At 42.0% G+C, this 21,680-nt stretch overlaps 1 protein-coding gene and 2 long non-coding RNA genes across 3 annotated transcripts; 2 read left to right on the top strand and 1 right to left on the bottom strand.

Moving 5' to 3' along the window:
* Nucleotides 1-5,184: 5,184 nt before the first annotated feature.
* On the top strand, nucleotides 5,185-5,887 carry LOC108154473. Its single transcript, XM_033390003.1, has 2 exons — nucleotides 5,185-5,294; nucleotides 5,370-5,887. The coding sequence occupies exons 1-2, from the start codon at nucleotides 5,287-5,289 to the stop codon at nucleotides 5,821-5,823; spliced, it is 462 nt and encodes a 153-aa protein (XP_033245894.1). The 5' UTR covers nucleotides 5,185-5,286; the 3' UTR covers nucleotides 5,824-5,887.
* An 11-nt stretch (nucleotides 5,888-5,898) lies between these two features.
* LOC117187402 lies at nucleotides 5,899-9,651 on the bottom strand. Its single transcript, XR_004472087.1, has 3 exons — nucleotides 6,410-9,651; nucleotides 6,108-6,316; nucleotides 5,899-6,035 (listed from the first exon to the last, which is right to left on the bottom strand). It is a non-coding gene; the product is annotated as an uncharacterized LOC117187402 (long non-coding RNA).
* Nucleotides 9,652-11,645: 1,994 nt separating this feature from the next.
* On the top strand, nucleotides 11,646-11,917 carry LOC117187399. Its single transcript, XR_004472086.1, has 2 exons — nucleotides 11,646-11,812; nucleotides 11,870-11,917. It is a non-coding gene; the product is annotated as an uncharacterized LOC117187399 (long non-coding RNA).
* Nucleotides 11,918-21,680: the final 9,763 nt, after the last annotated feature.

Genomic DNA, 21,680 nt, shown 5'->3' with positions numbered 1-21,680 from the left:
TCAACTATTTATTTGATATGAAATTACTTGGGTAGTGCTTCGCTTCTGTTTTAGTCAACAATTTAAAGTTTATGCGTTGACTGTGTGGCTGTGGGTGGGGTGGGTTGTGGGATGTGGTGGGATCATATTTTGCACTCTCCGGAAGACATGGTAATTTACATAAACATAAAGTCTGTCGTTGGCCACATCCTCCACTGTGCTCCTGGACCAGCTGGCAGTTACCGTATGTTTGTTTGCTCTATAGAGCCGCAACTCCACCCGAGGTCCATCATCCATGGACTGACCTATCCCAGTGAATATCATCCTGCTGTGAGCCCCTGGTTCTGTGCCCTGGTGTGGTGTGGTTTTGCTCCGGCCCAAGTTTATGACTTAGCAAATTGTCGTAAACTTGGCAGCGAAGTTTGTGTTACATTCGGATTACGACAGAGGCAGTGACGGAACGGAACGGAGGTTGCTGCAATGGCACTGCAGATCCTAACCTTAAGTCAGTTTCCATGTCAACAAGCCACAGTGTTAAGTGTTCAGGTTTGGCCAGGGCCATGGCAAATGGTCGATATATCCAATGGTCTGTAAACAAGTGGTCTCCTCTCGTGCTGTTTCCATCTCATTGGCAATTAGTGATGACTGTAACTGGCTCCAGCATTGTGCAAACAAGCCCAATTCTCACCCAATTCCAAAAACCCAAATCCCCCATTCAGTGGAAACCGTAATTTATATCGTTACCCATTTTCCTTACGGTTGCCAATGGTTTCACGCTTGGAAAGTGCACATTCTGGCATTTCTGGCATTTGAAAGCGGCTCCAATCATTTCCATATATCTGTGCTCTCCACATGGTTAATTCTTCAACGGGATCCGTGGTAGCTTCTTTGGCACTATGTCAAATGCTAAGCTTGTTTGACAGCTTTGTAAGTTTCATTCAGTCAATTTCACGGCCTTGACAGGATTGCAATATTGAGACGTTGTACCTACCGTACTCCTGTACCCTCTCTGCGTGTTCCACCCACCCATACACCCCTCGGTGCGGTGCGCTGCGGTGCGGTTCACTCAAACGGAAACTCTTGTGTAGCCGGAAAAAGATGTTGGCTCCCGGTCGCGGAGGCGGCTGCTTGTTAGCGCTGATTTTATGCAGATTTCCCCGGTAAATTTATGTAGAGCTCCGCGCGGATACATTGTTGCCAGGATGGGCCGATCCGTGGATAGCCATCCCGGGAGCCAGCAGGAGGTGACGTTGGCGAAGGCGAAGTCGAAGGCGGAGGCGCTTACAAGTAGCGACAAAGTACACGGAGTGTACGTTTCATTTCAAATTGATTTATGCACGACTTTTCCCTCTCTCTCATTTTCCATCTTTTTTCCATTTCTATTTCCCACTGCACAGAGTTTGGGGAGCGGTGTTCTGTATGCTTGATTACTTTCGCAATTGGTTGCGTCCCAGCAGCTGACGGTGATGGCAATCAAGGTTACCGACAGCCAGACACCGGGAGAGGAGACTGCTCCAAAATGTAGAGCGGAAGAGAGATATACTGTGATACAAGTGCTCGTAGGATTAAGTTAATATAGAAAATAATCAATAATATTGCAGAGTGCAGGCAGCGTATAATCGAAACTAAATAAATAAAATAAATACATATTCTTTACTATCGACTAGAAGACATAAAACGATGTTTTACTCACTTGATATTCAATTGTATTGATTGATAGTTACGCGATAGTTACGATAGACGGCACGCTAGTCTCTATCTAGTACATTTTGTATAAAAAGCTTTATTTTGCTTATTTTGACGATCGTTTAAAGTCGAGGCGATGTTATATGACGAGCTTTTAAATGTCCAGGAAGAACACGATAAGGCTGACTCCTCTGCTCCGGTGGAAACTGCCATGCCAAACCACGTCGCTGGACCGGAGGGTAACGTGAACAACAGCGGCGCCGACCAGGAAGTGCACACGTTCCCTTTGTCGTCTTTGGAGAACCCTAATTTGAATACTCCGATTGTGTTGGGTCCATTTTATAATGGAAACTACGCATTCTCGGCGCTTTTGCCGACTAGAATGAACGGCTTAGTGGTGGAGCGCCATTCACTAGCTAACAGAGAGTGCTACATCATCGACCCCTTCGAATTTGGACGTATCTTGCTGACCAACGCCCGGGCTCAAATGGAACCGAACCGGCCCGTCACCGAGGAAGAGATTAACAGCGTCGCCCACAAACTATGCCTGGTGTTGAAATTGTCATGGTGTATGCCGCAACTGGTCCAACGTCCGATCCACGGTCACCTGTTGGTTGTCTACGTTGTGGATCGGGTTACCGGAGACTCCATCGGATGTATGGCGGGGAAAATGGTGCCCGAAATAGATCCGGAAACGCAGGACTTGAGCTTCTTACCGATTGTGAGAGGTATTTGCCCCAACACCGGCATACACCAAATCGTCTTCAAAGCCGTCGCACAGTTGGTAATCTTGATCAGTGAGACTATCGTCGGATAATGGAAAAGATAAGCAGATGAATAGATAATATGAGAGAAGAAAGAACTAAAAGTCCAAAGAAAAGCGAAATGCTTGCAAGAATTTAAATATATTTAATGTAACATTTTTTTGCTACATATACAATTTTGCCGGGAAAATATATACAGACGTCTGAGAGCTGTTAAGCGCAAAACTTACTGTAAGATCCGATGTTTGTCAATCTGTTGGTTTTTGTTGTTGCTAGTGGTGATAGTTCACACGATAGGAAGGGCAGGGTTGAAATATTTGGATAATCGAACAATTGAAACTAACTCAACTTTTCGCCATTAGAAAAGCTGGTTGTGTGGTACAACATTGATGTTAGCACTTGCGGATTTCCATAAATACAAATATGTGTACGTACGTACGTTCATCCCTGAAATTTGTTCAAAGTCTTGCATTCTGTGGTGAATTTCGTGCATCTGTGAGCCCTGCTTAGATCATGTGATCAACATAAGCGCAACACTACGGCTTTGGACCGCAGCACAAGCAAAGACGGCCTCATCTGAAACCATTGACATTGGCTGAGAGAACATTGAATGCCCGAAGAGACACTTACTGTTCACTCTGGATGTGATGCAAAGTTGCCACTGTAAAGCCATCCAATGGAAACTTCGGCATTGCAATGCTATGTCAAATTTTTCATGAACAATAACACGGCCACCATGTGGAAATAGTCGGATCAGATGCAAGGCACAGATTAAGCGATCGTTGCAAGGAATCACATTTTTGGCTACAGACTGGGACAGATCAAACAAACCGTAAATAATGTCGTGACATGGGCACTGGTTGTTAGACTCGTTTACCGAAGGCCAACAGCACCTGGCAAGTTTAAAGCACCTAGAACTATCACGTGATCTCTATCTGATAGCAAAAAAGAAAGAGTTTTCATAGCAGTCAGCTTCTGCTCGTATAATGAGATTTCAGAAGACGGCGGAATATACGAGCAAGTAATGAAGATGGAAAGGCTGGGAAAAATCAGTCTCAAACACAGGATTTCGAGGGATAGGTTACTAAGAGGGAAATTAATTTTTTTTTATATCGATATAGATCCGATAGATGTGTTTGATGTTTTCAGAGCAAAACATCGATGAAATAGCGATGTTTTTCAAATAAATACTTATTGTATATACATACGAACTAGAAACTATAAACCGTTATCCCTGCCTAATATTTTTGGGGTCTTACGCTCGGTTTTTGATTCCCTTTACATTATATCCACCACTAATTCCCTTTTTCTCATTCAATTACTAATACTCATGTACCTTTCCCGTATTTAATATTTTTATTTGTACTTGTATTTTGAATGCAATCTTAGTTCTTTTATTAAGTTAAGTTCTATTTTTCCTCGATTATTAGTCGGTTATTGGATCGGTTAACGAGCCGCGCGTTTTTGCTTTTTTGCCTGAGATATGCGCGTAACAACCTTCTGTTTCTCTTTGAGAATAAACATCGATGTCCGCTGTGGAAAACCAAACATCGATGACACCTACCGATAGGTCCTGCTCTAGCTGCACTACGCTTGTCCATCTCTTATTCAAAGTGAATTTGCAAAATTTACAAGTTTACCAAAAATTAGAAGGAGGATTCAGTACAAATCGAAGGCTAGATTGTTTCATTATGGGAAGCTATTTCCGCAATATAAGGAATCAGTTTTCGCTACAACCAGATACAGAGGAATCTGAAGAATATCATCGTTTCAGCGTTTCACAGTTGACACACGCTGGCAATAACAATTTTTTTGGCTCGTATGCCATGCCAATAGGATTCCGGACGGGGGCCTATTCATTCAATGGCCACAGAATAGCCCGTTTTCTGCTGAATGCAGTCGGGGTCATAGAAAGTGAGGAGGCGGTTGGCGACATGGCAGATGGTCTGGTCAGTGCCCTTAATATGTCATCAACTATATCACTAATCCCGATCCAGAGCCCCTTGGTCATTGGCTGCGTTGGGGATCGTGCTACAGGCCTCATTGTCGGCTATGGTGTTGGCCAATACCAGCCACATCGGGTGGTCAACCAGAACGGCGAGTACGCAGGTCAGGCCTGGCACAGAGAGGTGCGAGGCTTTTCGTTCGACGATTACGATGATAGCAGCAACATCGTCGCACGATTCATCACTGGCATAATGCTTCGGATGAACAATAATAATCAATAATCAAACTATATAATTAATATAATGATGTTGTATTTAATGCAATAAATTGTCAAAATCGGCTCAATCGGCTTTTCAAATATCTAATTTATTTCTAATTAGTCTAATTAAAAGTCTAATTCAAATAAATACTTATTTTATATACATACGAACCAGAAACTATAAGCCGTTATCCCTGCCTAATATTTTTGGGGTCTTACGGGCGGTCTTTGATTCCCTTTACATTATATCCACCACTAATTCCCTTTTTCTCATTCAATTACTAATACTCATGTACCTTTCCCGTATTTAATATTTTTATTTGTACTTGTATTTTGAATGCAATCTTAGTTCTTTTATTAAGTTAAGTTCTATTTTTCCTCGATTATTAGTCGGTTATTGGATCGGTTAACGAGCCGCGCGTTTTTGCTTTTTTGCCTGAGATATGCGCGTAACAACCTTCTGTTTCTCTTTGAGAATAAACATCGATGTCCGCTGTGGAAAACCAAACATCGATGACACCTACCGATAGGTCCTGCTCTAGCTGCACTACGCTTGTCCATCTCTTATTCAAAGTGAATTTGCAAAATTTACAAGTTTACCAAAAATTAGAAGGAGGATTCAGTACAAATCGAAGGCTAGATTGTTTCATTATGGGAAGGTATTTCCGCAATATAAGGAATCAGTTTTCGCTACAACCAGATACAGAGGAATCTGAAGTATATCATCGTTTCAGCGTTTCACCGTTTACACACGCTGGCAGTAACAATTTTTTTGGCTCGTATGCCATGCCAATAGGATTCCGGACGGGGGCCTATTCATTCAATGGCCACAGAATAGCCCGTTTTCTGCTGAATGCAGTCGGGGTCATAGAAAGTGAGGAGGCGGTTGGCGACATGGCAGATGGTCTGGCCAGTGCCCTTAATGTGTCATCAACTATATCACTGATCCCGATCCAGAGCCCCTTGGTCATTGGCTGCGTTGGGGATCGTGCTACAGGCCTCATTGTCGGCTATGGTGTTGGCCAATACCAGCCACATCCGGTGGTCAACCAGAACGGCGAGTACGCAGGTCAGGCCTGGCACAGAGAGGTGCGAGGCTTTTCGTTCGACGATTACGATGATAGCAGCAACATTGTCGCACGATTCATCACTGGCATAATGCTTCGGATGAACAATAATAATCAATAATCAAACTATATAATTAATATAATGATGTTGTATTTAATGCAATAAATTGTCAAAATCGGCTCAATCGGCTTTTCAAATATCTAATTTATTTCTAATTAGTCTAATTAGCCTAGGTTGCCGAACAATTCAAAGCCATCTATAAGATGGTGCTCATTCTCAGTGAGATTAGTGGAATAGATTAGCAGGAATAAAGTCGTTATGTGACTGAAAATCTAATCCATTCAAATAAAATGTAATTGTTTATTAAAAATCAAAGTCGGAAAAAGTGACGAGGCGGATCGTACCATGTCATCCGCGGCCCCCTGGTGCTTGGCTGCATTGCTGATCGGGTTGCTGGAGGCGTCATCGGTTAAGGTGTGGGCCCATTGAATCCCCACCCTGTCCTGGGTGGAAATGGAACTTTACAGGCTTGGAGTGACACGCAGAGGTGCGAGCTTTTACAGCGATGGTGACGAATTTATGGCATATAATGTAATCACGGCCAATGTATCCTCTATGATGTTAATTGCAGTGGTAAAGTGGATGCAGTTAATGGATTGTTGGGTATTCAATTTAAAATATTTCGATTGCCAAAACAGGTACTCACAAACAATTTATTGTTTCTTGGCATTAAGTGATATATGTACATATGTATGTATGTAAATGTGCCCCTTCATCAGCAGCAATATATCATAATCCACGAACAGGAGGAGCTCTGGCGGCTCAATCAGTTCCTTTTCAAATATCAAATTTATTGCTAATTAGCGCCAAAGTTCTCCCAACAACCACGCACACCACGTGGCACCCCCACACACACTTGTGAAAATTTGATACCGAACTCGCAAATTAATTACGGGTTCGTTTTGGGGTTGCGCGCACCCGAAAAGCGACTTTTGCCCGCCGAAGCGATTAGACTATTGGGCGGCTGGGATGCCTGATATATGCACTGCACTGCTTATGGATGAGCCAATATGTACGAGTATACGTATAGGGTAGGTGTGGGCCATGATGCCGACATTGAGGTTAAGCATATGGGCTGTGTAGCCACCTACTACTCCTCTCTCTATTAGGCGCCATAATTAATAGCAGCTTAACTTATAATTACGGTCGCTGAGACCACAAACAACCGTTTAAGCCTAATAGTTGAGGTAGCCCGGCCTGATATATGGATGGGGGAAGAGCTCTTCTCTGATTTGGGTCCCTGACAAATGGCTAAGCAATATGTGAAGGACGGGCAAAGGACGGCCTAAAGCATATTCTTTAAGCCAAATACAAGTAATTGAATACTTGACGCAAATTAGCAATTCCAGCTCGAATAAAGCACTTATAGCTTAGGCTGTCAGTCGTGGAAGACAGGGGGTGAAGATTTAGAATATTATGACTACAATTATCCCCACTGACAGTCAAATGGATTTCCAGTTATTTTCTTTTTAATCACCCAACATACGCTCTGTGATATGAGAGGCAGAATATATTCTGTCATTTTGACAGACCAAACAATCGCCCGACTGACCCAAATGTGTGAGTATATCGTACATATTCTCCGACCACAAGTCAATCTACAACGACCACAACAGCAATAACCCAAAGAAATTCAAAAAAGAAAGAGAAACAGATGTGGGCTAAGTTTATTCTACCCGGTACAAGTGGAGTAGATGGGTATTCGTGGAAATAATAAAGCGTTTTCTATTCATCGATAAAGTTTTTATTAGATTGTTCCCTTGTAGAGGGTAGCTTTTAGTCGTAATATCGAAAATGCATTCTTATTTGTTGTTCAAAATGCTTTCGTTGCTTTTTTCCGGTTGATATGAGCGACTTTGACTTGTCATTCCCCGGCTTCCATCCATTTCAGACTCAAACGCAATGTCAAATGCAATTTACTCAGCTCCAATTTCGCATCCACATCCACAGATATACGAAACAGTTGTTTCATTGCCACGATCTTGTTCGCACAGCATTTGGCTTTTAACATGATTAAGCGGAGAATGTGGCAGAGAAATGTGAGGGGCAAAGCAACTCTCTCTCGTATAAATAAAACTTAAATGTTTATTTGTTTTGTGTTAAATGCTTTGCCAATCGTGGAGTTTTATGCTGGCGAATTTATAGTTTTGTTTGTTTTCATTAGGTTTTTGTGCGACTTTTATTGCTCAATATTTTCCTACTGCCCAATGCCATTATATGGCTTTTATTGCCGCGTCCCCGACCTCTCCCCCCCAAACATTAAACATGTCAATTCGGCCTGTACATTAGACAGGCAACTTTTTATGGACCTCAAAAAGCCTTTACAACCATGAAAACCTGTAAATATTGTTTCCTAATTTTTTTTTACCTGAATTTTATTTTATTTATAAAAACCAAAACCTTTTTTAGCATATTTTTGCTGTTACAATTGAAGTGGATCGACCCGCAAAATACACACAAAAAACAATTCCATGTGAATGAATTTAAATTAGTTGCCAATTCAGTGTGTATTCAAATATGAACAAGTAAAGAACTTACGGAAAATTTGCAAAAAAGATACAATGATAAATTAGTGTTTTTAGCATGTCCACAAACTACGCTATGAGTCAAAGAGCCAACACTTAAGTTCTGAAGTATATAATATATTTAATATATATTCAATATATGTAAATTGAATCTATTTCAAGTTTCCTAAGCAATCAGCAATCATCTGTTATCATTTCTATACCCTTCCCTGAGACAATGCACTCAACTAGAAGTATCCAAACAAAGAGCTATTCGGGCAGACTTCTAGCTTTTTCCCCCCTAACTAGGCAATAGAAATTTATCTATGGAATATGCATATCCATATGTGCACATCAGGCAATTTAGTTTTTTCCAGGTGGGATCTACCTAAACTCTGGACATATACGCTACTCCATATGGCTGTAGGGCAATCAGATTTCATCTATGCCAGGGCCTGGGCTAGGCTCTGGGCCTGGCCCATCGTTTAGCTAAAATTACAAGTCTGTCAATATTTGCTAGCGAATGCAAGCAATTTTCAGTGTTTTTGTTGAAAAATAGCCGAGCAAATTGAAATTAATCGAAAGCGATTAAAATATTGACACTAATTGAAAAGATGGCAAACAAAAGAAATGTGAGGGTGTGTGTGTTTGCATTGAATGGAACACGATAAGGAAATGAATTATGGTTCAAACAACTTGTGACTTTAAGGGCCAGAGTCAGCCCAACGTAACTTTAAGTTGGATTCCACAGTGGATGGGTCGATGGGTGGGCAACTGGGGGACAGCTAGTGAGATTTATAAGAAGTGAAATTAATGTGGCAGCGCGTCGCGAAACGCAAAACGGGCAAAAAAAAGACAGAGAAAAGTTGGGGCCCGGCGAGCGGCAAACAAAAAATCTGCACAGCGATGATTGCCAAGGGCGAGAGTCGCGGGAGGAGTAGGAGAGGAGGAGGCCCGTTGGCGGCTTTTTCGCCATCTTCAGCCAAATGCGAATCGAATTTATTTTATTTAGAGCTCCAACATCGTCGTCTTCGTTGGCGTTGTCGTTGTCCTTGCCATATATATATAGAGTGGGAGAAAGGAAAACTTTTCGCGCTTAGTTGCCTTCGAAAAGCACAAAAACACTTTGCCCACTTTCTTAGATTTCTTTATATCGTACGCTTTCCCATGACACAAGCTATTCGCAAAGTTTTTCTCACTCTGCACAACTTTTGGTTCTCCCTGGTCCTGGTCTTGCCAACTTATCGCAATGTGAGGGCTAAAGATTCCGGAAATTGAAATGAAGCAGCATCCGGCAAAGGACCTGTCTCCAGCTGGTCAAGCTAGGGACTCACTACTGGAGTTCCTTAGCTAATTGCCATGGTATTTTAACCCATATAATATCATATATCAAATCACATTTGAAACGGTTTAGAGGAGCAGATCCATGAATGCTGCAAATAACAGCTTAGTTCATACTGAAACGAAGCATCATGAGGTCGATCCTATTCGTATTGTTGGCCCTCGTTCTGCGAGTGAGTTGCCATAAAACTCCCGAGGAGGAAGGTATAAAGAATGAATTAAATTTGTTGTGTTGCTAACATTTTTTTCCATTTCTATAGCTTGCGCCACTACGTTTGAGGAATCTTGGAATGGTAACTAACGATTGATCTATCGACTTTTTTTGACTCGACTTTTTCAGATTGCAAAACGGGAAAATGCAAAACGGAAGCCATCGCGGATTTTAAAGGCAAGTACATCAATTATACAGAAATATAATTATTACATTTAACGATTTTCAGAATGTGATCCGAATGGAGAAGTAAAGATTGAATCTACTAACTATGACTAATACCCATCTAAATAGCCAACTAATATCATACATCTAATTCCATTTGTAATGGTTCTTAAATATGATTGGATTATATTATTACTATAGTCGTATTGTTGTCTACCACCACTTCTCTGATTATGATCAATAGAAATATAAATAGGAATAAAGTCAAGTTATTCCTCTTTTCTTTGTTTTTATTTATTAAAAAACAAAATTACTGTTTTTTTGGCCAAGTAAATAAAAGAAATTGTTTATTTCCAACCTGAAAAAAATGTTTTTGCAAAATGGAATGCCGAAATGCTCTCGTCGGTACATGGGGGTTCTAGTGTCTAATCACATTTGAAAGGCTTATTACAAATGATCCATGAATGTTACATTACAGCTGAATTGCATTATCAGTATGTATTGAAACGTAACATCATGAGGTTGGCCTTATTCATACTTCTAGCTCTGGTTTTGAGAATGTATGGGACTACTACTGCTACTCCTACTCTCAGTATGAAATGTACAATTTTATATAATTGGTTATTTTCACAAATATTTCTTTTCACTTCCAAAGATTGCGCTGCTTTCTTTGTGGCTGGTTGGACAAGTAACTATAATAAAAGAAATAGTATTCCGATACTGTACTTTTTGCTTTTCAGAATGCAATACGGCTCAGTGCCATGACGCGGCACTCGAGGCCTATAGAGGTGAAACTAAGACGTTTTTTGTTTATTTATAATTATGATTATTTTACGGCATTTCAGCTTGCAATCCAAAGGGTCTATTGGGGCGACAATAACGTTGAGATTTTAGGTTATTATTGAATTAGAACTGGTGGTAGTATCATTACAATACAATTTTGACAACGAATAAACCATATTGAGCGGATTGAAATTGTATAATAAATTACAGATTCATTTAAAATATTTTGAATATAATTTGGTTCGATTTATGCCATATGTTTATCAGGTCCGATTTGAAAGGGTTATTACAAATGATTGGCACAGCAGATTCATGAATCTTACAGATGAAAATTCTTTATCTACTGAAACGTTACATCATAAAGTATATCGTTTTCATAATGCTCATGTTTTGGGAATACTAAATGGGTTGTTTTCATAAATATATATTTACATTTCCATCGAGTGTGCTACTAAATTTTCGATGGAATGGATAAGTACAAAAACTATAAAGAACTATATTGATAATAAACAACATTGAGTGAATTGCAAAGGCTTGGGATACAAAAAGGCTTCACTTATGTCACAGAAGGAAAACATTGAATTCTGTATTCTGGCAGGACTGACGCAAAACTCTGATTCGCAGGAACGGACGGGTCGCATTAGACCCCTTCTTCTATGCCGTTTCGGCGCCTTTTCAGTTATCTCAATCTTTGCATGACCTCTGAAGTGAAACCGCATTCCCTTAACCAGTATTGTTCGCTGAATTCCATCCTACTTATCAGTTTCTGTCGTTCAGTGTGTCACATGTACGTATGTATATCTAATCCGATTTGATGGGGCTATTACAAATGATTGGCATAGCGGGCCTCTGTATCTTAGAGATGAAAATTCAGTATATTTTGAAACGTTACATCATGTGGTCGATATATATTTTATTCATTTTTTCAACCCTTGCTCTGGTAGCATTCTCCAAAGATTTGGAGTATTGCTTTGACTTTGTGGTTTCCCTAATATATTTTACATTTCCTAAGGCTTCCATATAAACTATGTGTCGATCTGGACAGGTAATTAGAATAATTTAAGTTGTGTTCAGATTCTTAACAAAGTTGTCTACTTTTCAGATTGCAGAACGCCTGAATGCAAAACGCTTGCGATCACGAAAATGAAAGGCAAGTAATAATTAAATACTCAATTCAATTTATAACACCAATTTTTATCACATCAACAGAATGTAATCAAGAAGCAGGAAAGCGGTAATACAGTTTTTCTGATGAATGTTTAGTGCCGATTACAGCCGACAAATTTCATGTAAATACTATTATTTTGGTCATGAATAAAAATATGTATGCCTGGTCGTTCTCCCACTCTCTAAACTAATATATTAAATTGTTATGTATGTAAATAAGTATTATTTGAGATTAGAGTCCTGTCCTGGAGAGGCAATCCGACTTTCCCAAATTGGATTGCAGATGGAAACACCTGAGAGCTAGACCAAGAGCCCGAGCGAAAGGCATGGCCGAATCGAATGGAAGCGAATATTTAAACGCAATTTTCATGCATGGAAATGTAGAGAATTTTTCGAATTTAACATGCAGACGACAGAAGACAGGCTCCGTCTCCCCCACACCCATACCCATACCCATATGTTCTATAATATCTCTTATCCTGTCGTTCCTGATTTTGGCCTTTTGTTTGTTTTGTTACCAATGCCATTGCTTTTTGGCAGTAGCCGGGGATGTGTGTATGTTTGTGTGCGACTCTCTGCGTAGTATTTATCCATCACTGACAATGTCAAATATATTACCCATGATGAATGACTCTGCGGATTTGATGAATGTGTTTTGTGGCTGCCGGAGCACGGTCCTTGGTTCCGGGTTTTCCGGTCTACACCGGAGTCCACGCTACGCTACCCCAGTGGCAGACAAAAAAGCCATCGAGACTGGCAATGATTTATAAAAATTCGAACCAAATGGCATTCAATGCAGACACGTCACTTTTGATGTAGGCGTTCAATTGAGGCATTCGCTCTTCCTTTTTGCCAAATCAAACAATGAGGGAAAAATGTTTGTTTCCCATGTGGAAAATATTTGCAGAATTGTAAGTAGTCGTCAAAAGTCGCGTTGGCAATGAATGTGCCAAATGTTTTACGATCTTGTTTAAATCAAAGTCCATAAATAATGTCCTCAGATTAGAAGTACTTGCTGGGGTCCTGCGAGAGCTCTTCACCATAATTGCCTACAGTTATACGACAAGTAGTTGGACAACATAATTTCCATTTTCATTATCAACTGACAGCAATTTTCATTTAGCCAGTATACATATTTTTGTGGCCAAATGAAAAGGAAAAGCAGCAAAACAAAGAAAGAGAAATGGGGGCAAAAATGAAATGAAATTATAAAGAGCTGGCAAGGAAATGCGATTGCAGTTCATGAAATGGTTAAAATGCTAAATAAATAAAGCAGCCGGCCAACAGAGAAGAGTCACAATTAAAGGAGGTCCTTGTTCTCTGGCACACAGCAGCTGGGGATCAAAAGGAGTTGGTTGCCGTATAAATTATATACCCCGGGTCAGCGGCCAAGGCAGGCACCCAGGCACGTTCCTGTAATAATGGTTGCTCAATTTTAATGAGAAATACGTAAGAATGGGAGGGAGAACGAGCAGGCACATGGGCTGGCTGACTGACTGACATGTGGGGTCGGTTCGGGGTCCTGGTGCTTGATAAGTCCATCTTGGCAATTGAACGAGAGTCCGAGAGACGTTCACGGAGTGTCTGTTAGTAAGGGCTTCTTGTCCCCGTATCCTTTTGGGGAAAGACGGAGTACATCCCCACTGCGATATGTGTGTGTGTGTGTGAGTGGAGGAGAAAAATGTTGCGGTAATTACATTAACTGCACAACCCACACGCAGACACCAAAAACTCTCACAAATGTTGTTTATTGGACGCCCCGGAAAAAGTGAAACAATTTTCATTAAGATTGAAATATGTTTATTATGCTTAAGACCATTTCCATCCCATCCCATCCCATCCCTCCTTTTCCTGTGAGAAATTACCAACTAAAGGAAGTTTTGTTAAACATGAAGGAAGAAACAGTGCAAAGATGAGGAAAATTATACCAGAGATCAATAAATCCCCGTCGAAAACTATAAAAATTCAACTTTTTACTCATCTTGAAAACCATTAGTCCATCCCTGCTCTGGTCGGACGACCACTAGCCACCAAATATGGGTGGGATCCCCATCCTACACCGTATCCTACATATACAGATGGCTGCCACAAGTGCGTTTAATGATTCAAAGCTAGTCCAGCTAGGAAGGACCCTCCCGATAGGCCATTAACTACAGGCCCCGGCAATGTTTTATGGCCACGGGAACACGTTCAAATTGAATGCTGGCCGGCTGTTGGAGCCAAAATTTTTTTTGTTGTGTTCTTTTTTTTTTTAATTTAAGGGAGCGTAAGGGCGTGATAGGATGATAGTTAAATGAATTTCGTGAAAGTTTGCATGATTTTTGACAGTTAAATCCCATTTTGTTGGGCCTGCGTTGTCGACTGCACAATTTTAATTCGTATTTTTAGTCATTTTATTGCGCTCCAATTGCTGTGCGTGCTGTGGGTCCTTGCTGTGTGCTCTATCCTATCCTAGGGTTCTATCGTTGGCTGTTTTCCAAGAACGCAACGGAAGGATGGAGCTGAGGACAAAATGTGATCAGAAAAACATTAAAGCGACAATTACGACATTTTTAATTGTTTTCAAGTCGTACTCTTCTATTGCTTTTGCTGAGTGGGGCTGTCATGCCATTGCCAGGACCTTCCTTTCCTGTCATTGTCCTTGCCCCAAGAATGGGTAATTAAAAACGTGTTATGAAGCAGCAGAAAGAAGTTGGTGGAAAAAAAACTTAGCAGTGATATTGCAACGGGAAAATACCCTGGAAGTGGAGAGCTATCTGTCAATCTAAGGAATCGCATTGGTAGATAATATCTGTGAATACAATCATGCCACAGCCTATGTCTACAGATCCACTGTGGATTCCACAGGTTCATTAACAAATCCCAAATCCATGAGCCTTCCTTCTGGCTCTTCCATGCTTTCCCCAAAATACAATACACCCGTGAAGTCAACATTTTACTGGATATAAAAAGTTGGTCAGGATGGGTAAACAGAGGAAGCGTTAATTGCCAACTGTTGGCAGAAATTAATGTTCATTTTGGTAGAATTTACTGCATAAGCCGAATGACTGATGAGGTTATAAATTATTAACGGAGGAGTGCTGTAAACACCAAAAATTTAACTTCAAACCAAGAAGACCTTTGGCCCGCAGGCCACCGCTGTCAATAGCATGGGGCGAAATCGATATCCTTGGAGAGACTTGGTCTTTTGTTTGGAAAAACCGTATGGAGAATTCGGTTTTTTTTTTTTGCTGTTAAAGTTGGTGGAAATTTCATTAAATTTTCATTTCTAATTTTCCAAATGGATTAACGCAAAAAGATGTAGAAATCTTTCATCATAATTAGCACGCGCCGCCTGGACCCCAGTCGTGGAGCGCCACCGGACTCGGGGAGAGGTGGCCTGTGGCATGCCACGTCCAGTGCATAGTTGTCCACTGAACAGGCATATACATATATATATATATAGCCATTCATTTATACATATGTAAAAGAATACAGTACATATATATAGCATCGTGTCCCCTTTTCGCCTCATTTTCATTTTGGTTTTCTCTCTCGATTTTTCTTTCGTTTTTGGCCATTTTTTTTCTGCTTACGCTTTCATTTCTACATGTTCTTTGTGCTCATTCTCCCTGGCCTTGGGCCGTTCGGCTAACTTATTTTCAACAATTTGCGACGCTATCCCTGCTCTGTCCGGCCGTCTCGCCCGTCCTCCCCTTTTGGGCATGTCCTTTAATTAAGCGAACAGATAGAAATACTCTTAAATATGCTGCGGAGTCTGTTAAATGGAAAACATAATGAAATCATGCTGAAGCCTGCAGAGAAATGAGGCAATTTCGACTTTGATATTCATTGGTAGAACATCAATTGATTTAGAGTTGAACACAGATAAATATATGCCACAGAGGGTATCCTTCTTTAAGAAATTTGTACAAGTAAAGTCAGTTTAATGTGTACCTACTCTTTTTGGTATTTCTGCTGAATTGAATATGTGTTTAGTCCTAATCTCCGACTACTTTTAGCTAATCCTTAAGCCAAGTTATTCAAACACAACATAGAAATAGAACCGGACCCACAGAGCAGCCCTCTCTTATTTTAAACAAAAACTGCAGCAGCTCTCTTCCCCTCGAAGGAAACTCATTTGAGTTCATAGCAAAATTACAAAATACTGTCACGTATGTTTGGCTTTTTAGAATATTACGCAAAAAGCCAAAGCCGAAGACAAAGTCAGAGGCAAAGTCAGAGCCTGAGGCAATGGCAAGGACATGAAAGTGCATATCAACTTCAAACATAAATTTGGGTCAAAAAGTTTAATTTAAACAAGTGTCGCCGTCGTCTTTGGATTTCTGCTGCTTCTGCTGTTGATATTTTTCGTCTTTGTTATTTAGGAAACGAAAGGAACCGAGAGGAGAAGCATCACGTATACGCAGTGTAACACAAAGTACAAATAAATTAGTTGCACTCAAGCCGGATGGGATTGGGATTGGGGGCGCAAGGAGATTGCTTGGGTTGCTCTCGGGTTTCGGGCTTTGGGTGGCAAAACTTGGCAAACGAATGCCAGAAATTCTGGGGAAAGGAAATTTACTAATTTCAAACTTTTGCACGCATTAACCTCGAAAATCTGTGCACAACTTGAAGAAGAGACACTTGCAATTGGAAGCGCGACAGACACATGGAGCACCACACGCGATACACCCATGCGAGGTCTCCATATTCGAGTACGAGTACGAGTGTACTGTGCGTTGTGTTTGTGCAAATAATTTGGGTCACGAGCTGAGCAAGCAACAGGGATAAGGATTAGAATGAACGGAGGATGGGTAGCAGTTGACAAGTTAACGCTGCATATACGTAACCCCTGAACAGGGCCAGGACCAGGACCGGGCCGAATCCGTGCTAAAAACGTCTAAGGACAGCAGAGACAGCGACATGGGTGAGGAGCCCAGCCGAGTCGAGTTGAACTATTGTCAAGTTGTAACCTCGATATGCAGCGATGTAAGATTAGGCGACGCCTAAACCAGGTCCCGCTCCCTCAGCAGCAGTGGCATGTGCAGAGGCATGCAGCGCCTTGGGGGCAGAAACAAAAATAAGTAGCAAAATGCCAAGCAGCAGCAGCAGTCCGCTGTCATGCCAACGCACGGGAGTCGAGAGCATGGTCATGTGTGCCAGTGCCAGTACCAGAGCCAGAGCCAAACCCAGTGCCAGGATGGGGTCTAATAGGAAGCAGGCTGTCTGCCTCTTGGACGGCTGCGAGCGGCTCGTGTAATCATGAAACGTCGTCGCCGTCGCCTTCGCAGTCGCAGTCGGCGCCGACAACGACCCTTGAGTGCATTACAACAATTGAAATTGCAGGGGCTGCTTCTGAGACTGGGCGGCCGGCTGCTGCTAATGTGGGTTTATGTGGGATCAAAATGCGAAAAATATGACACACAAATTTTGTAGAAATAAAAGCCACTGTGGAGAAATTCGTAGAAAAATCTAAGCCCTGGAAAATGTCCTGAAATAGTGCCTCAAGGAAGGGATTTACTCTCGTATGATCTTTCTGTTTTTCTTGGGAAGATGGCAAGCAAAACTGCAAAATATTCTTACCAATTTGACCAACAAACGAAGAAATTTTTAGGGAATTTTGGGAACGAAAGATATCCTTTCTAAGTCCACATGATTCCTTGGCATCGCATAATTTCAGCTTGCAGCACTTTACCCAATCGCGTCCATTGTGCAGTTGGCAGAGAAACAGGTGGAGGGCTGCTGCTGCCTCCTGGGGACACCCTCGACCTGCTTTAACCCGACCCTGCCCCCGTCGCTCGTAAGCCTTTTGTGCGCCATTCGGCATTATTGTTGGCCGCGTGCGTGAGTCGTAGAAAGCCACCGCCCAGGCCATATTCGAGATCCCTTGAGACCTCGACATGTATGTCAGGTCCAAATGGCTGACGTCGGCGGTTGTCGTCCGTCGCACAAGTTCAAAATCAACTCTTCTTGGCTGAATTTTTAGGCCAGGTCAGTGATTCTGCCTGTTTTTTCTGCCCCGGCCATAAGTACACAAGTACTTTTCCTGATTTTCCAGCCAAAAGCGAACTTTAATCAAACTAAATTCGAAAACAAATTTCAGTTAATTTCGGGCACAAAAGTTTTCCTCAGAGAAAAGGAGAAAGCGAGCGAGTGCAACAAATAGCATTAAATAAACTAAGCCCGTGACCCCATTAAAAAATCAAAGCAGAACTCGGGTAAATAAACCAAAAACAACTTTTGCTGACCAAAGAATGAATATAAAAAAAGAGAGGAAAAGTTCTGAATAAACTACGAGCGAACAACACTCAACTTGTAATGAAGTTTCAATATAGAAATCAATAAGGACCAAAAGCAGGATGCCTGCAATGGGCCTGATATATAAACAGCAACTATAGGAGGTGCAGAGCAACAATTTGTGAGCGGCCGCAGGAGCAGCATGCAACAATCTTTCAGATGCATGAAGGAGGCCTGCGCTGGCTGCCTGATGTTTGGTCCAAGCCGAAAACTTTTTCAGACATTTTATTTTCACACAGACGAAGACACAGACACAGGAGAGCAAGGCAAATAGAAGGCACAGCCTGTGGCTGTGGCAGAGTCGTGTCAAAGGTTTACGGTCTATTGCAGCTGGGAAAAAGTTAATGATGTCACTTACACTTGGCCCTCAGACCGAAGACATCGACCTAACCACTTTCGTTTTGAGTTAAGGCCAAACCAATGAAGAACGTGTGAAAAATACGAAACTATTAAACTTGGGAGAGACCCAGCCACAACCCACCAGAACATTTAAACCGGATAAGGCCATAATCGGACTACAGATGATACCCTAATTGGATTGATGGCACTGCTTCTTCATATTTATTTTAATTATTTTAATTATGTCCCGACGACCCTGCTGATGGGATTATAATCACCATAAGAACTGGAACTTCCACTCGAACATTTTGGCTAATTGTAAGCGGTTCTAATCCAAAAACAATTACATTACTCAAACTCAAACTCAAGTGGGAATGAATTCCTTTGAAACCCATAGGAAAAGGAGGCAAGGATCTACGGCTTGGGATTGGGCTAGGGAAAGGGTCTGCGAAGGAAACGGCAATAATCGCACAACGCACTTAACCAAATTTCCAGCAATTAAATCTTTAAATCGCGTTTAAAAGCTGTTTTACCCCAGATCCACCTTCCGACCCCACATTTTTTGTTTCGCTAACGCTCTTTCTCTCTGTCTTGCTGTACTTTTTTTGCGGGGCAGCGAACTAATTATAAAACGGATGCGCCGCATCCTCTGTGCCATTCCCATTCTCCCTCTTCACTTGGGGTCGCTTTGTTTAAGGTACCCAACCCCTCACCAATCCCCAGCCCAGCCCAAAAAAGGGACAGATAAATGCGACGGTCTGCTCCTAAAATAACAGTATTTTGCATAATTGTTGACCCAGAAAGTCTCCGAAAGAAGGCAGCAACAAAACGGGAAAAGATACAGCTAGTTTTGTTTCGGGACCGAAGATAAAGATACACTTGCAGATCAATCGTTAGAAGGCTCAGAGAATTTAAGGACAACTACAGTTTATACCGATTTCTTTGAATATATTAAGAAACAACAATATTTCATCTCTAAAACTTATTTGTAATCGTTCGACCACTTCCTAAGGCAGTAAAATATTTATGGGAGTGTGATTCAATATTGGGACAGAATAGTGTCCCTTGTAGGAAATCTACATGTATATCTGTTTTACATATCTCTGTTCTGTTATTATTTCCGACCGAATGCATAGTACCCCCAGCAGAAGGGTATATAAATCTGGAATACTGGGGCAGATACGAGAGGGAGTATGGGCGGGTGGTGGCTTGGTGCAAGGAATGTAATTTCTGTGCAGGGATATTTCTTTTACTTGTTTCCTCCTCCCAACACCGCCCGCACCCTCCTATTGCCGCTCTCTTCCTTTGGTTTCTATGGGAACCACCAGTGATTTGTAATTAGGAAACGGCCGCCAACTGTCGCCTTGGTTTTGGCCTGGTCCAGGACGATGCCACGCCCCATTTGCACCGCAGCGGGGCAGCGGCTGGAGCGGCTGGAGGCATTAGCGAAACGTTAAATACCCAAGTGCCAGATGGGCAAAGGGACGAGGGGCGAAAAGGTGACCGGGTAAAATTAAATGAATGAAAAGTGCTAGAAGAAAAGTGTAAAGCAATGACGGCGACGCCTCGTTCAGCTTCTGGCCCTCCCCAGGCGCCATTTTCGCAGTTTGCGGCTTGCGGGAAATGGCTAAGAGAGAGAGAGAGAAAGTGGGGAAAACTGGCCAAGCAAGAGGCGAAGAGTGGAAAAAACTTCCGCGTAGTTGGTTGAAAGTTTATTAAACATTTAAATTCACTCATTTCTTTTCTGGTCCTCTCTGGCCTTTTCCTACGTCTTGGCCCAATCTTTGAGGAAATGGCCAAAAATTGGAATTATTTCATGTCCGGTGTCACCATTTTCGGTGCTTCCGGTTGGGACTCCTGCTGCGGCACGGCACCCTTTTGCGCCCCAAAAAATAAATCCCTTGTGGCCATTGATGCAGAACTTTTGAAACTTCATTCCAAACGGAAATTTATAATTTTTGGGCCAGCGACCTTGGGTTCGGGCCCGGGTCCGGGTCCGGCACCGGCTCGGGCCTTGTTTACTCATGTCCTGCCTGCTTCCGCTTTAATTTTGGCTCTGTCTTTGGACCCAAAAGAAAACGAAAAAGAGACAGTTTACTTTTGCATAATTTTCGAAAATATGTTGCAGATGCTGGAAAATATTTGAATGAAAGTTTGCCACAATGATTTATGGTCGGATGGCCCTCATCAAAGCGAAGGAATGCCATTTGAATATTCATATAAATATTCTTCAAATGTTTTTCCCATCATTTTTGTGGGGTATCTAATTGAATTGAATTGAATTCCACCTTAGACGGTCAGACATCCTTCACAGGCCAACAAATAGGCAGGAAGAAAGGCCTCAGTGGGTCGAAGGAGCAAAATCAACAGAGAGCCCGAACAAACTGTTGGCCAAATGACCAACAGAGCTGCTCCGTGAATAGATATCCTTGTCGGTAATAAAATCGCTTTTCAGCATAATCCTTTGCCAGCTCAAATCTCATTCAGACCGCTTGGCTTGGCTTTGATTCCGAAAGCCCCGAAAACTTGTGCACCCACAAATTGAAAGGAGTTTTTGTTGCAGCTCCAGCAGCAATAGGAGCCACGAGTGTGGCATGAACGGCGGGCTTTGGCATTAGCCCAGGCCACATCCTCCTCCGGCTCCTTGAGGCACCTTTCAATGGTTCACCTTGTGAAGAGAGTACACCCATAATAGGCGTCATAGAAGGTGGAGCACGCACACCCATACAGAAGCACACGCCGTTCACACACACTCGCACTCTTATTAGAGGGAAAGGATCCTTGAGGCGATGACGTTGCACTCGGAAGTGAGGCAGGAATGGCATGAGGCGCGCCCTGAAAATTGCAATAATGAAATCAAAATGTGAATGCACTTTGCATTTCCTACTCCGAGTCTGACCCTGTTTATGAGAACTGGAAGGGAAATGCAACTGCAGTTGGTCAACCTCCCAGGGCTCTTCCTTTGCCAGCTTTTCATCTCCGTCTCTTCTTCTCTCATTAGTTCTCATTTTGGTAAAATTATGCATCTTTGCTGCTGCTGCTGCTGCTACTTGTGCGATTGCATACAATTTGCATTTGAAAATCCCATCAGCTCTGGGGGCTACTTACTGCCATGGATTACTGGTCGC

The sequence above is a fragment of the Drosophila miranda genome, chromosome 2 (assembly GCF_003369915.1).
Source record: "Drosophila miranda strain MSH22 chromosome 2, D.miranda_PacBio2.1, whole genome shotgun sequence".
Taxonomy (NCBI): domain Eukaryota; kingdom Metazoa; phylum Arthropoda; class Insecta; order Diptera; family Drosophilidae; genus Drosophila; species Drosophila miranda.
The sequence above is the reverse complement of the archived record's forward strand: the minus strand, read 5'-3'. Positions and strand labels throughout refer to the sequence as shown.